The sequence below is a fragment of the Vigna unguiculata genome, chromosome 5, assembly GCF_004118075.2.
Source record: "Vigna unguiculata cultivar IT97K-499-35 chromosome 5, ASM411807v1, whole genome shotgun sequence".
In the NCBI taxonomy this organism is placed as follows: Eukaryota; Viridiplantae; Streptophyta; class Magnoliopsida; order Fabales; family Fabaceae; genus Vigna; species Vigna unguiculata.
The window spans coordinates 37,418,123-37,434,562 of record NC_040283.1 but is presented as its reverse complement, the minus strand read 5'-3'; the positions used below and the strand labels follow the sequence as shown (position 1 = coordinate 37,434,562).

General features: G+C 30.8%; 2 protein-coding genes and 1 pseudogene across 2 annotated transcripts; 2 read left to right on the top strand and 1 right to left on the bottom strand.

The window, feature by feature from the left end:
* Nucleotides 1–1,709: 1,709 nt before the first annotated feature.
* LOC114183915 (putative RNA-binding protein YlmH) lies at nt 1,710–6,658 on the top strand. The gene is made up of 10 exons (XM_028071096.1): nt 1,710–1,946; nt 3,420–3,529; nt 3,731–3,862; nt 3,950–4,023; nt 4,122–4,227; nt 4,611–4,679; nt 5,059–5,123; nt 5,197–5,295; nt 6,138–6,237; nt 6,346–6,658. The coding sequence occupies exons 1-10, from the start codon at nt 1,793–1,795 to the stop codon at nt 6,406–6,408; spliced, it is 972 nt and encodes a 323-aa protein (XP_027926897.1). The 5' UTR covers nt 1,710–1,792; the 3' UTR covers nt 6,409–6,658.
* A 1,094-nt stretch (nt 6,659–7,752) lies between these two features.
* LOC114183503 (50S ribosomal protein L3-2, chloroplastic-like) lies at nt 7,753–10,386 on the top strand. The gene is made up of 6 exons (XM_028070539.1): nt 7,753–7,877; nt 7,947–8,247; nt 8,867–9,076; nt 9,340–9,444; nt 9,562–9,675; nt 9,972–10,386. Exons 2-6 carry the CDS (start codon nt 7,954–7,956, stop codon nt 10,143–10,145), a joined length of 897 nt encoding a protein of 298 aa, XP_027926340.1. The 5' UTR covers nt 7,753–7,877; nt 7,947–7,953; the 3' UTR covers nt 10,146–10,386.
* A 400-nt stretch (nt 10,387–10,786) lies between these two features.
* Nucleotides 10,787–15,062, bottom strand: LOC114184681 (annotated as a pseudogene).
* Between the last annotated feature and the right edge of the window lie 1,378 nt (nt 15,063–16,440).

The window sequence follows — 16,440 nt, the reverse complement described above, 5'->3', positions numbered from 1 at the left end:
GTCAGAGTTGAAGTTTCTCTACCATAACAGAACAAGGACAAACCCTTTGAAACTGTGTGCTAGTGGTATCGTTACAGTGAATTTCTGGTGTGTGAAATTGACAAGTTTAAATGAGTCACTCTGAATTTTTTTAATATGGTCTAAAAGTGAAAAAAATTACAAAGTATAATTTTTTAATATACTTTTCCAACTTTTTATCTAAATATATACAAATAGGTTTTAAGTTATAAATAATTTGTTTTGCCGGAATTTTATTTTGGTTTATGAAAAACTTGTAAACCAATTGTCTATATGTGTTAGGTCCGACCAAACAATAGACTTGTCAAAAAAACTCGAAATAGGTTAGGACATTGAGTCTGCTGGCCGTACTTGTGTATATTAGTTACTCTTTCTAGACTTCTGCATAAACTTTTCAAATACTTGAGTGATTAAAAATGACAAGTATTATGTATTTTTTAATATGCTAAAATTAGAATAATATATCAAAATATAACTATAAATATGATGAAAATGTTAAATTATTAATTTATTATGCAATTTCTCAAAGTCTTTATTTAATTTTGTGAACCCGTTAAAGTTTTCAAATTTGTTGAATATTGAAAGTTTTATCATAATTTCTTTTAAAAAAAAGACGGATCGGCCTACAAACCAGCAGAACACATTTATGCAGGACGAGCCAAATTTTTCAGTCCGTGTTGAAAGTGTGGGGCGGACAGTCCGACTTGCATTTTGCGAGCCAAAGTGGAGGTTGGACCAACTTATATTGCCATCACTACTACAAAATATAAGTACTTTTTAAAGTAAATGGATTTGTTATGATCCTCTTCAATTTTAAATGTTTTTTTCCATTTATTTATTTAAGTATAAAAACCTTTCTTCTTTTAAGTTTAACATTAGTATATTCCTTTTAATTTCTAATACTATTTATATAGCTTTTATAGATTAAACTCAAATCATTATACTCACAAGATGGATTAAAGTGGATGAATAAACTAACATATTTCAATCAAATGTTATTTCAAATATTCATTTTTGTCATATAGAATAGACATAAAAAAATATAGCTTTGTTTGAATTAAGAAAATAAGTTCAACATGATGGACATATATGAACATTGCATGATAAGTTTTGGTACCAAACCATAAAATAAGTATGGAAGGGATGGAAATAAACAAAATTTAACATATATAATTATATTGATTGATAACTTATAAAATTATATATATATATATATATATATATATATATATATATATATATATATATATATTATGGAATGAGATCTAGTAAAATATGTTACTTTTAAATATAATTTACTTTAAAAACAATATAGTATCATAATAGTTAATTTTGTAACTTTTTAAAATTGTTTTTGTAAAATATTCTAAAAGACCTTTTTTTTATAGAAATAATAAATATAATGGACATAATAAAAAGTTACATATATTAAAACTAAAACATGTAAAAAAAAAAAATAGTTATAGGTTGGATTTCAAGTTAAACCTACATAATCCAAATCATAAATATAATATATTTATATTGAATTATATAATCAATTATCTTATCTAATAAACGCAAATATATATTATTTGATATGGAGGATAAACTGTAAAAGTGGTCTGATGATAATAGTATAATGGTAAAACAAACAATAAAAAACATGATAAACTTACATTTTATTTTCAATCTTAAACACAAAATGGAAAAAATAAGAAGAAAAATAAGAGACACAATATAACTCCTCATGTGGTGGTGTTGAGTTTCAGGTCATCCCAACAAAGGTGGAACCACCATGGCTGGAGCCACAAGCTTTGGAACTGCATGTATTCTAAGAAGAGCTGCTCAGACTTTTGCAGTATCTCATTCTCATATCTTCAACAGCAATGCCACCTTCTCTTTCCAAACAAAATTTTCCTCTCATATTCTCTCCGTTTCTACTTGTTCAGGTTTATACTTATTCTTCCAATTTGAGTTTCCCTTTATTTATTGATGCTACCTGTATTTAATCTGATGCTGGTTAACCTTCGCATACCCATTATGTTTACTCTCTTAAAAGCTGCAATCTTTTTGATATAAGAAATTGTGGGTGTGTGGTTTAACAGAGTGGAGAATTCTAATAATACCCCGATGGGGTTTATCAATTTGCTCTCACAACAGGATGTTAGTAATTGTCGTGTTCTGAATGTTTGAAATACCAAATTGTAAGAATTTTTTATTCAATCATTCAGGACACATGCTAACTCCCATCTTATTATGTTTGCAATTGGTAAAACTCGAAATCTTATCCTTGTCTTCGTTACCTGTTGTTTTAATTTTGAGATGCATTGTGTTTATAACTCACGTTTATATGAATTTATATTGCTGAATGGACAAAGGGGTTTCATGAATTATATGCATGCCGTTTGTAATTTGGCAAGGGTGTTCCTCTTGTTTCACTGATTATATTGAACTTGATACACTGTAAGCCTGCTATAGTGAAGGGGTTTTGGTATTGCTGAGGCCCAAAGGGTAAGGGGGTTTCCTGAACCATTGCCAATGAATGGGAAAAAGCCACTATGGGGAAGAGTATGTGTGAGAGAGAAGAATCAATGGCTGAGGTGGCATGACTAGTGTTTTTATCTGGCTCGACCTGGTGATAAGTGGTAACATATATGACTTTGTTGGCTTTTAAAAGTAGGCTTTTTCTTGGTGATGAGAAAACAGTGTAGTGCAGGTTGGTTTGGTGAAGACTAAAGAGTGCCAAAATGTTGGTAGGCATGTTGATCTCAGAAAAATAGGCTTTCTGTGCTCATGAAAATATTAACTATTGATTACCTGGGAAAGGCTTCTGGACAAGGAGTGTAAATTGTCACAGGAATGTGGGTTTGAGTGGACTAGTGAAGCAGTTCCAGTGTGGATATTAAGGAACCAGGTAAGGAGTGTATAATGTGGAAGGACTTTTGAACATAATGCCTAAAACTTTTGAATTGAGACAAAGTGGTGGTCCATGGTATGTCCACTGAAATATATATCCTACTTTTTTATTCCAACTAGCGGCTCAACATTGTAGCAATCTCCATGTGCTGCTACTGAGGATCTGATGCTTTTCCTGAGAAACTGGGGCAATTTTGTATAAGGTTGTTCTAATGTCATCTAGAGTACTTATTGGTGTTAGTGGTAATGTACATGTGAGATATTATAGTAATGTTTTTGACTAGATAACTTTCATTAAATCCTGTAAGTGCGCCTGCTCTTAAGCTCTAACCAATTTTGACATATGATTATCGATTGATTAGTGCTTAGAAAATAAGTGTACCGGGTGATAACAAGGAAATATTCATGACTTCTTTGCCACTTTTGAGCTGCAGGTTTAGTAAAGTATGTATTTGTGGGCTCTCAATCTTGATCCAGTTTCCATTTTAATGTTTTTTGAAGTGCAGCTTCAGGTGTAAGCCAAGCAGTACAAGCTTTAAAGGGAGAAGTTGACGTGCTAATCAAGGGAGTAGGAGAAAGAAGTGTAGCAAAAGAAGTAAAACATATTCTTGAGATGGTACTTTCTTCTTTTTTCCTGGTCTCTAGTCCATAAGCATCATTACCTCACACAACAACTTTGGTACTCCTTTTTACCTGCATACAAGGTTGATGCTGATTGTCTGTCAAAAATAGATGCCCTTGGACCATTACATGTCTTAAAATCCTACCCTATATCACTATTTAATTCCCTGACTTCGTTGTTGTCCATTTGTTGTAGGCTAGACGAGCATCATCGAAGCGGGAGACTCTCCACACAGATTTTCTAACCCCTCCAGTGCTAAAGGAATCTATGCAAGTTTTGGAAAAATTAGCAGACGTGAAAGCAATTGCTCAAGGAGGTTATCCTCAGGTAAATATCCAGATAAATACTTTCCAGCCCCTCCATACTAAAGTTATCTGAATCTGTGTGTAGACATAACACTTGTATTCTCTATAGGCTGAACGCTGTCGGATATCTGTTGGACATCCGGAAGAACTGACTAGTGATCCAGATATTATTTCAGCATTAAGGTAAATCTTCTAATTTCATTACTTGCAATTTTCAAGCTCATTAGATCCATTATTGATGTTTCTAGAAATGTGCTAATATTTACATAAAATTACTTCAGTATTAAAGGGAACTTCCAGTTTGAACCTTGCTCACATGGTGACTTCCTTGGCTCAGTTCTTGGTACAGGAATTGTCAGGGAGAAACTTGGGGATATTATATTGCAGGTATTTCTTTAACTAAATTTATTTCAGGAAAGTTCTTTTTAAAACTTTGCTATGTGTACACATGAGTGCTAAATTTCCATGTCTTCTCTTTGTTGTTTGATGAGTCAATATTTTTATTATCTTTCTACTTGTACCAATAGAGTGCATTTAATAGGAAGATTATTCTTACGATGGATCCAAACTGAATCAAATCAGTGTCAAAAAGGAAAAAAGAGTCAAATCTATGAAGAAAACAATATTAAGAAGTGTGATCTCTGTAATTCTTGTTTGCTTTCATTCTGAGTTTTATTTTACCGTTTTGTTCCGTTTGACTTTATAGTGTGCATGTACAGCTGTCCAAACATATTTTAGGAAACTTAGACTTTGTTACCTTTGTTATCCAGGGAGAACAGGGTGCGCAGATAATTGTTGTGCCAGAACTGGTTGAATTTCTTATGTCAACCTTGGTTAAGGTAGCTTTTTACAGTTTACTTTTCTAGATAAACATCTAATTCTCAGAAGTAATAGTTGTGATTGTAATAGTTAATATTTGATGGCCATTGATGTGAATATGCACGTTGTTTCCAAAAATCTATGATAGTAGTATGGCAGACTGTTCAAAAATACAATATTACAGAAATATTTACATTCATATAGATAATTTTGCTTAAGTTCATTTATAAGAATAATATATTCCAAAATATCTAAGCTAACAAGTTCAAATATTTTGATGCCAATTTTTATGTTTGTTTTTGTTTCAGGATCTAATCCAATACAATTTTGAAAATAATAAACTAAAAAGATATTATAGAAGTCTTAAAATAGCATTCTGACTGCATTCTTGTTATTCAGGTTCGTAATGTTCCTGTAACTTGCACCAAGATACCATTAATTTCTCTTGATTATGAACCACCAAGGTGCAGCAGTCTTAAACTACTTCACTTGATATTTGTGTTAGTTATACTTTTACTGAATTTGTTTATTGTGCAGAACAAAATCATTCAAAACTATAGAAGCATCGCTAAGAGTTGATGCACTTGCTAGTGCCGGATTTAAAATTTCACGCTCAAAGCTAGTTGACATGATCAGGTTGGTTATCTCGGACTTAACTTGAGTAATATCTCATCTGTCAATTATCTGTAATTTGTTGATTGCCTATAATACACTCATGAACATTGCAAAGTTTTATGCAGAGATTGAATGTCTCTGAATTTGATTAGCTTTAACCACACCAGTTGCATGGCTTACAATTCCCTTTTCTTCCAATGTTGCCAATATGCAGAAATGTACTCATGTTCTTGCAACTAAAACTTCTTGAACTTTAACAGCTATTTTGGCATATTAATATGATGAGAAAACAATGGAGACCGTTTTGATATTCAGTTTGGAAAGGACATTGACGCCATACTAAAAATTTGAAAATAAGTGATAAGTAATGAAATTGATTGAAGTTACCCTCCTACGATTAAATTTGAGTTCTTATAACTTAGAACTCCAAAAAGTTCTCACAAAAGAGAAATCTTATTTTCTGTCAAAATTCATATATCTATCTATCATATTACAACTGTATTCCTTTTATAGGATGAATTAGACAATACCTTCTTAATTCCACATTAATTCTCAATAAGTAATATTTAATATCCAGTAGTAATTAACCCCACTAATACTGTTTTTAATTTACATTATATGGATCATTATTTTTCATACTTAATTAAAAAGATAAAAATTACAAAGAAAACTAAAATTACATTGACAACCTCAAGATCATATCATAACCTATGTGTATATTCTATATAGTTTAGCACTCCACTTGAAACAAATCATATCAATCAAATATGGACATTGTGTGACAAATGAACATTTTGCATGGCTTGCTCTTGATGACAAGACCTTGGCAAGATACAATAACTGTGTTTTACATATGCTTGTAGCAATGGTGATGTGCGTGTGAACTGGATCCCTGTTACTACCAAAGGAACCACACTGAAGAGTGGAGATATTGTATCAGTCAGTGGAAAGGGAAGATTAAAGGTAACTTGCCAAAACTTAAAATAGCTACTGGATTACCTGAATGACTTTGGCTATATTATATGTGATTAAGCGTTTTAGTTGGTTATGTTTTACTTCATCTGGGACCAGATAGGTGAAATAAACTCTACAAAGAAAGGAAAATTTGCAGTGGAGCTCATTCGGTATTTGTAGAAGTTGAGCAAGTTCAGAAGACATTTATGTGGGAAGCTTTTGCCTCATGTAAATAAAAATGGAGAGAGGCAAAAGTTTTACAGAGGAATATTATTATTCCCTCCATTTCAAGACTATTGATGTTCACCTTAAACTAAGAGCTGTGATTTGTATTTGATACTGATTTTATTCAGTAATATCAGCCCATTGAAAATGTTGATGCTGATACAATTCAATATAAATATATTAGATTTATGATTTGGATTATGTAGGTTTAACTTGAAATCCGAGCTATAATTAAAACTTTTATTTTTAGTTTTAATATTTGTAACTTTTTATTTAACCTTACTTACATTATATTTATTATTTATAAAAAAAGTGTTTTAGAATATTTTAAAAAATTACAAAATTCAATGATATTTTTTTTTTTCAAAGTTAGTAGTTTTAATTGATTAACTCAATCTAATTGGTAAGTTGAGTTAGATTGAGTTAAAAAAAAAGCATAAAAAATCAGATGTATTTGAATGAGGAACTGATCAAACTTCAACTTTATACAGTCGTTAATATTTGAATTTGTATTATAGAATATAACTAAAATTTATAATAATTAAATATTTTTATTTCTTAATTAAATTATGATTTATTTTTCAATAAATAATTTACTTTACATTTTAGACTTACTATAAGTATTTTATATTATGATACTATATTATTTTTAAAGGTAAATTATATTTAAAGGCAACATTTTACTAGATATCATTCCATTAAAAAAATATAAGTTTATAAGTTATCAATCAATATAATTATATATGTTAAAATTTATTATTTTCATCCTTGGTATCGCACCAAAATTTATCATGTAACAGTCATATGTCCATCATGTTGAACTTTTTTTTTTTTTTTTTAATTCAAACGAAAGTAATTTGATTTTTTTATGTATATGACAAATGAATACTTGAAATAACATTTGATTGAAATATGTTAATTTATTTATCCACTTTGATATATTTTGTGAGTATAATGAATTGAGTTTAATCTATAAAAGATATATAAATAGTATTAGAAAACTAAAAAAAATATATTAATGTTAGACCTGAAAGAGAAAGATTTTTATACCTAAATAAATGGAAGAAAACATTTAAACTTGAAGGGTACCATAACAAGTCCATTCACTTTACAAAGTAATTATACACTGTAGACAATCAGTTTAAAGGTTTTTCATAAAAAAAAAAAACTAAGCAAAACAAATTTATTTATAACTTAAAATTCATTTATGTGTACATTGAGATAAAAAGTTGGAAAAATTATATTAAAAGATTATACTTTGGAAAAATTATATTAAAAAACAAAAATTAGAGTGACTCATTTATTTAAACTTGTCAATTTTACACTGTCTCTGACACAGACGCAGTTCTAAAACCCTAAATCCCATCCTGCTCCCGTGCAAAGCCAGCTGTGTGATCTCCTAATCTTTTGATATCTTCACCTGGGTAAGCGCGCAATTCTTCACATTTTCGGTTTTTCGATTCGTTTTGTGCTGATCCGTTCCGTTTTTGTAGCTCTGCCATGCTCGCATTTTCGAGAGGCTTTGTTTCCAGGTTGCAACGTTTCGCATTCGATTCACCCTCGCCGCTCCGATTTCTTAGCTCCGATGCAGCGATTCAGACTCGTATTATTGATCAAAAACCCTGTGTGATGACCCCTTATTCCAAGCGAACTGGGCTTATAGCGGTAAAATGTGGAATGAGCGCGCTTTGGGATAAATGGGGTGCTAGAATCCCAATCACCGTGCTTTGGGTGGATGATAACATTGTGTCTCAGGTTAAGACCCCAGAGAAAGAAGGTTTTTGTTCTCTCCAGGTACACCTCTCTTCCCTTCTATTTACCCATACTAAAACCTGTATTATTTTCTACCGTATTTGTTGTGGGATTTTGGAACTTAAGTTCACCTGAGTGACATTAAGTTTGTACAGAATGGTAACAATGTGGTTAACTATTTATCCGATTTGCATGAACAACAACTTTATGGACTTGTGCCGCATAATCTCAAAGAAATTATAGGAAAGTTAATAGCCAGTTTATGTTTCAATTGTTTGAATAGTGCACATTCTTGGTGGAGTTCAATGAAACAATGTACATGAACAACTGCAGTTTAATGCACTAGGAAGGACAGAAATGATAATTAAAACAAGCCAATATTCAAGTTGGTGCAGTCATTACCCACAGTTGTACTACTCTTCATTAAAGATCTTTAGATTGTTTTGGGTTTGATTGCAACTTAGAACCAAATAAACAAATTGGATTGAAAGTTGACTCTATTTACTGAACTGGTTTAAGAAAACGGGTTTGTGTTATTAAGCAGTTTGAATATTTTGTGGTGTGGTCCATTTAGCTATGCCTTGGTTTCTACCGTGGTGTTATGCCTTTAAGCGTTTGTGTATCTAATTATAAACTTTTATGCTGGTTTGTTTCTAGTTAGATTGGTTGTGGACAGAAGAAGGAAAAACATTTGACCAAGCCTGAAGTTGGTCATTTAAGGGCGCAAGGAGTTCCACTGAAGAGAAAGCTTAAGGAGTTTCCAGTGACAGAGGATGCACTTCTTCCTGTTGGAACATCACTTAATGTTCGCCACTTTGTTCCAGGCCAATATGTTGATGTCACGGGAATAACCAAAGGAAAAGGTTTTCAGGTGTTTTTCCCCTTCCTTCATGTTAAATATTGCTTTTACCTTTTATTCTTTAGAAGTTAATTACTTTGTGCATGTATGGAAGTTTATACATGTATCTGCGCCGTGTTTTTATATATCATCATGCTGTTTTCCTTTTATTTATATTTTCTGTGTACTTGCGGAGAATCATTCAATGCGAGTAAAAAGGCACTAAAAGGGTCCTCCAGTTTTGTGGATATCTTCAAATCATTGGTGTCAATTTTAAATATCATTTTTGTTACCAGGGTGTGATGAAGCGGCATGGATTTAAGGGGATGCCAGAAACCCATGGTACTTCGTTGTCCCATCGAAGCGCTGGTTCTATTGGTCATATAACTGGTCCTGGAAGGGTAAGTTGTACTCTTTTTAGATTGATATGTTTGTTTAGTTCCTTGAATAAGTTGTAATTTGGTTACTATAATTTTTGCTCGATGATTGATTTAAACACGTCTTATATTACCCTTCAGGTTTTTAAAGGTAAAAAGATGGCTGGGCGAATGGGTGGAGATCAAAGAACAGTTAAAAATGTATGGGTCTATAAAATTGATCCGGCAAGGAATTTGATGTGGGTGAAAGGCCAGGTAAATTCTTTTTTCTATTTTTATGACATTCAGATTAAGGGTAAAAAATATCTGCTCATAACATCAGACTGGGGTGGATGCACCAATTTTTTTCCTGAAAGTTCAAATCAGAATCATTTCACATGCAATACTGCTACAGAAATTTTAATTTGATGTTGAGCCAAATTAGTTGCGCAAATTTTGTGGTAGATTTGCAACTTCATGGTTCAGAGTTGTCCATTAAGTCACTAAAAAAGTTGGATTTTGGCTTCTCAGCGATGGCTTATTTCTCTATGTATGTATGATGTGCACAACAGGTCCCAGGAGCTACAGGGAACTTTGTTTTTATAAAAGATGCTGTATACGAAAAACCTGACATATCTCTACTTCCTTTCCCAACTTACTTTGCCCCAGAAGACGAAGATACTGATAATTTGAAACCATTGGTTGCTGATCTAGGTGATGTGGATCCATTTATCGTTACTGATTAAAGAGCTGGTTTTCGTGATAGGTTCACTTCTGCATTCATGTTTTCTGATTATAGATGGTAAAATGAAATTTTTGAGAACCCTTTTACCTGTCTTTTACAGCAGCTTTAGGGTTGTTTACGACATTGGCCAAATCTAAGCTAGGTTGGGCAAAGCATGGTTCTCTTGCAATGCTACCAATAAGTGTGGATTTTTGGAATTAATGTATCATACGATTTATTCTTATTGAATGGTTTCCTTTTTATTCTTTGTAATTTTTATCTTTTTAATTAAATGAAAAATAATGATCCAGATAATATAAATTAAAAACAGTATTAGTGGGGTTAATTACTAGTGGTTATTAAATATTACTTATTGGGAAATATTGTGGAATTAAGAGGGTATTGTAAGGGATACACTTGTAATATGATAGTGAGATATATGAGATAGAAAATGAGATTTCTCTTTGTTATAATAACCTCTTTCGAGTTCTAAGTTATAAGAACTCAAATTTAATCTTACGAGAGTAATTTGTGATGATCAATTTCATCACTTATCACTCATTTTCATTTTTTTAGTGTGGCGTGAATTCCTTCCCAAACTGATACTCATAATGGCCCCCATTATTTTTTCATCACATTATATGCCAAAATAGCTGTTAAAGTTCAAGCAGTTTTAGTTGCAAGAACACGAGTACATTTTTGGATATTGGCATTGAAAGAAAGGGGAAGAGTAAGCCATGCAACTGGTCTGGTTATAGCTAATCAAATTCAGAAACATTCAATCTATGCATAAATCTTTCCAATGTTCACAAGTGTATCAACAAATTACAGATAATTGACAAATGAGATATTACTCAAGTTAACTAGCTTTGAGCGTAAAATCTTAAATCCAGCACTAGCAAGTGCATCAACTCTTAGCGATGCTTCTATAGTTTTGAATGATTTTGTTCTGCACAATAAACAAATTCAGTAAAAGTATAACTGACACAAATATCAAGTGTAGTTTAAGACTGCTGCACCTTGGTGGTTCATAATCAAGAGAAATTAATGGTATCTTCGTGCAAGTTACAGGAACATTACGAACCTGAATAACAAGAAAGCAGTCAGAATGCTATTTATGGCTTCTCTAATATCTTTGTAGTTTATTATTTTTAAATTGTATTGGATTAGATCCTAAAACAAAAACAAAACATAAAAATTGGCACCAAAATATTTGAATTTGTTAGCCTATGTATTTTGGAATTGACATATAATATTCTTATGAATGAACTTAAGCAACATTATCTATACGAATATTAATGTTCCTGTAATCTTTTATTTTTGAACACTCTGCCATACTACTATCATAGATTTTTTGAAACAACGTTCATATCCACATCAATGGCAATCAAATATTAACTATTACAATCAAAACTATTACTTCTGAGAATTAGATGTTTATCTAGAAAAGTAAACTGTAAAAAGCTACCTTAACCAAGGTTGACATAAGAAATTCAACCAGTTCTGGCACAACAATTATCTGCGCACCCTGTTCTCCCTGGATAACAAAGGTAAAAGTCTAAGTTTCCTAAGATATGTTTGGGGCTGCTGTACATGCACACTGTAAAGTCAAACAGAACCAAATGGTAAAATAAAACTCAGAATGAAAGCAAACAAGAACTACAGAGGTTACACTTGTTAATATTGTTTTCTTGACAGATTTGATTCTTTTCTTTTTTGACACTGATTTGATTCCGTTTGGATCCATGGTAAGAATAATCTTCCTATTAAGTGCACTCTATTGATACAAGTAGAAAGATAATAAAAATATTGACTCATCAAACAACAAAGAGAAGACATGGAAATTTAGCACTCATGTGTGCACATTAGCAAAGTTTTAAAAAGAACTTTCCTGAAATAAATTTAATTAAAGAAATACCTGCAATATAATATCCTCAAGTTTCTCCCTGACGATTCCTGTTCCAAGAACTGAGCCAAGGAAGTCACCATGTGAGCAAGGTTCAAACTGGAAGTTCCCTTTAATACTGAAGTAATTTTATGGAAATATTAGCACACTTCCAGAAACATCAATATTGGATCTAATGAGCTTGAAATTGTTAGTAATGAAATTAGAAGATTTACCTTAATGCTGAAATAATATCCGGATCACTAGTCAGTTCTTCTGGATCACTAGTCTACACACAAATTCAGATAACTTTAGTATGGAGGGACTGGAAAGCATTTATCTGAGGGTAACCTCCTTGAGCAGTTGCTAATTTTTCCAAAACTTGCATAGATTCCTTAGCACTGGAGGGGTTAGAAAATCCGTATGGAAAGTCTGCCGCTTCGATGATTACTTTTTGCTGATGCATTCAGTTTACTAACCTTGTTTTGCTGATTCAATCAGTTTGCTGACTTACTAACCTTTCTAACCCTTTTTGGCTGACCCACTTACTTTCACTAGCTTGTTTTTGCTGATGATATTTCTCTAACCAGTTTTTACGCCAGTTACTAATATGCTTACTAACCAGTTTTGCTTCTTTTACTAATTCTTCTACTAATTTTTTAACCAGTTCTGAATTCTGACTTTGGTTTCATTTCTGACTTAGTTTCTTATTTTGCAAGTTTAACTACTGGTACCTATTATCCATTCTCCATTCTAGTTAGTTGATTCTATCTTACTTCTTCTTACTAATTTGATGTTGTTACAGGTTTGGTTTACTAATTCTAGTTTGTAGAGTTGGTTCTTTTAGTTTACTAATGCTAGTTTCGCTGATCCTTAGTTCAACTTTGGTATTCATATGCATCTTAATTTTCTTTGTTGTTTTTAGTGTTTAGACTTTATTTGAACCTTCATTTGTAGATAGTTTCTTTTAGGTTTCTTTAATGTTTTTAGTAGATTTTACTTTTATTTTGTTGTTTTAAAATTTTAGAAATGTTAATTGGGATTTCATTTGTTGTTTCAAGAGTAGTTTGAGTTCTTGTACTGTTTTAGTATTTTGTTTCAGATTTAATAGTGAATTTGTTAGTTCTTTGCTGTTTTTAGAAATTAATTATGTTCTTAGCTTTCTTTCATTGTTTTAAACTTGCTTAGATAGATACCTTGCTATTTTTAGTTGAGTTTCACACATTTTGCATAATTAGTTCTTGATTGTGAATGATTTTTGAGTTTCTAATTTGAGTTTATAGTCTCTAACTAGTTTTACAATTTATTTCAATAGAGTTGAATAGTTTTTACATGAAAAATCAGTCTTGAGCCAAAGTCAGTCTTGAGCCAGTTTTGACAGATTTTACTCCATGTGAGATTTTGAGCTTTACTTTCAGATTTTTCAGCTTTTGCTCATTTATTTTCATTCAAAATGTTTCAACACATTATTCATGATCAATCATCATAAAAGCTCAAATCTCCCCCCAGTTGAATTTCCCAAATTCCTAAACACTGCCTAAGACATCTCACAACTCTAGGAATGGGTATTTTCACGGTTTTTCTGGTCTAAGGCTTGTGATGAGCTTAAAATTAATAAAGGAGAAGTATAACATTGCTCAAAATTCATATGCAAAGGAACTATGTTCAAAGTAAGTTTTATTTGGCTAGGTGAATAAAAACAAACATGGCCTAATATAACATCAAGAGTTCAAATCCAACAATTCGTTTGAAAATAAATAGTGCAAGTTCTAAAATGTAAATAAACATGAATGCATCACACAATGAAAGTAAGTAAAGTTCAAAATCTCACATGGGTAATAACTTTCAAACTAGCTTTAGCTACTAACTACAGCCCTAGCTACTACCTCTAGCCTTAGTCCTAGTGACTAGTTTTAGCTACTAACTCTAGTTATTAGCTCTAACTACTAGCTCTAGCTACTAACTACTAGTTTAGTTACTAGCTTTAACTATTAGCTACAACTTTAGCTCTAGCTCTAGCTACTAGCTACTAGCTCTAGCTCTAGCTACTAGCTACTAGCTACAAGCTACAACTATAGTTCTAGTTACTAGCCACTAACTTTTGATAATATCTGTAGTTACTAACTCTAGCTACTAATTATTACCTCTAGCTACTACGTTTATCTACTATCTCTAGTTCTAGCTACTAGTTCTAGGTATTAGCTTTAGCTACTAGCTCTAGCTATTAGCACTAACTACTAGCTATTAGCTTTAGCTACTAACTCTAGCTCTAGCTCTATCTCTAGCTATAATTACTAGCTACAACTTTAGCTCTAGTTACTAACTTCTAACTCTAGACAATAGCTCTAGCTACTAGTTCTAACTATTCTTCCCATCATCCAATCAGAATGATTCTAAATATTCTTATTGAAATTGAGTTAAATCATATTTACAATCACTACTTATTTTGAAAAGAAAACTTAATTTGAATATAATAAACATAAAGTTTCATTTACATAATATTAATTACACTTAATTGACATGTAAACTTATTCTTCATCAACATATACATATGCAACTAAAAGCCAAACATTTGTTATACATTTAAACAGACGAACAACCATAATAACAACATCATAAACTGAACAAATACAACCAATCACTTAACAAAATTAAAATGTGTACACTTTAATACAAAACTAAATTAAAATTCAATCCAATGTCATATATCCTTTTATCCTAATTAACGTGCTAAAAATCTGATTAAGAAAAAACAAAAACCACAATGGGATTTCAAATGCTAGAAAGACATTCCCTAACACACTTTCATCATTGATTGAAACATATTTAAAATTTATGAATGTTATGTATTGTATTTTATTTGAATTTATGGTTCAAATATATTGTTAAATATTATTTTTTTAAAATATTTGGGGATGCCCGTGGATATCCTTGAATATTAAAAAAATATATAAGTACCTGCATAACGGATACCAGATGGGTATAAAACGAATATTTATCAAACGGGTAGAATATTAGGAGCTACTATCCGTAACCTACCTGTCCCGTTGTCATTCCTAATATAGATATTTATTTTGATAGTTAATTATAGTCTTGTAATGGGGTCATGCTGAAACCTTAACTCTGACCTTAAACTAGTTGAAAGGGGTATTTGGGAACTAAGATTTGTGTTTGGTCCTTTCATAGGGGCTTCCAAAATGAGGACTTATTCAAGTTAGCTTAGGATTGACCCATGGGTCATGGGTTAAGTTGACAGCCTAGCTGCAATGGAAATGATTTATGGATTGTTGGGTGTCTTACAAAATTAGTCATAAAGTATGTGTATATAGAAGGAATGAAGAGATAGTTAGATTTATATTTTACCAATGACGTTATTTTGTCTTATACCATTCTCATGATGTAGTTCTTTGATTATTATAATGGTATTTGTTATTTAATTAGAAATTAAGATTGTTTTATTTTTTCGGGCGTGAAGAATTTTTTATAGAGAATATTATATATATATATATATATATATATATATATATATATATATATATATATATATATATATATATATATATATATATTAAAGTTTGGAGATTAAACTGTATCAAAGTTTAGAATATGACGAATGGATTTCAATTTCGCATTAAAGTTTACTAAAAAAAATTAACTCTAAAATTTTGCAAGAAAAAAAAATTAGTTAAATATGTTTTTAATTCTTAAACTTATATGCGAAATTGAAATTTATTATTGTCTCAAACTTTGATATATTTTGGTCCTCAAAGTTAAAAAATAATGAATATACTCCTTTTAAGTCAACAACTCAAACATCTCAAAATTTGATATATGTTTAACAATGTTCTAAGCTAACATTCGATGTAAACAACTTAAACACAAATTTTAAATTTCGTTTAACGAAAAAAAAAAAAAGAGTATTACAATTTGGATTAAAAGGATGATATCTATTTACTTTTAATGTCCGAATATTAAACTGTATCAAAATTTAAGACTAGACCAAATTTTAGTTTTACCAAATTTAAGGACTAAAAATATATTTAAAAAAAAATATTATAAGCCATAGCGAATGAGTTCAGTTACTAAAGTTTAAATGAATAAAAATATTTCATGGATTGAAATCATTTTATACAAAATAATTCAATCAATTTCACGATTTTTGTTAATATACGCAATTATTTGTTTCCAGGTATTTGACAATTTAATCACTATTTTCGATTGCAAAATAAAATAAAATAGTAGCTTTTAAAAGAGTTGTAAGTGGTAACAATTATGAATGTATATTATAGATTAAATTATATATTTGGTTTCTATCTTCGTTCAGTTTTGTCAATTCAATCATATTATTATTTTTTTTTGTTCAATGAGGTTTTAATTTTCGTTAAATTTTGTTCAATTTTATCATTTTTGCTAACTCCTTTTAAATGATTAA

What these genes read in the sequence shown, in the direction of transcription:
- LOC114183503 (XM_028070539.1), top strand. Translation starts at nt 7,954, where the DNA reads ATGCTCGCATTTTCGAGAGGCTTTGTTTCCAGGTTGCAACGTTTCGCA. An exon ending in ATATAACTGGTCCTGGAAGG is followed by an intron (nt 9,445 to 9,561) that starts GTAAGTTGTACT and finishes ATTACCCTTCAG; the next exon opens with GTTTTTAAAGGTAAAAAGAT. An exon ending in TGATGTGGGTGAAAGGCCAG is followed by an intron (nt 9,676 to 9,971) that starts GTAAATTCTTTT and finishes TGTGCACAACAG; the next exon opens with GTCCCAGGAGCTACAGGGAA.
- LOC114183915 (XM_028071096.1), top strand. Translation starts at nt 1,793, where the DNA reads ATGGCTGGAGCCACAAGCTTTGGAACTGCATGTATTCTAAGAAGAGCT. An exon ending in TTGGGGATATTATATTGCAG is followed by an intron (nt 4,228 to 4,610) that starts GTATTTCTTTAA and finishes TTTGTTATCCAG; the next exon opens with GGAGAACAGGGTGCGCAGAT. An exon ending in GTGGAAAGGGAAGATTAAAG is followed by an intron (nt 6,238 to 6,345) that starts GTAACTTGCCAA and finishes ATCTGGGACCAG; the next exon opens with ATAGGTGAAATAAACTCTAC.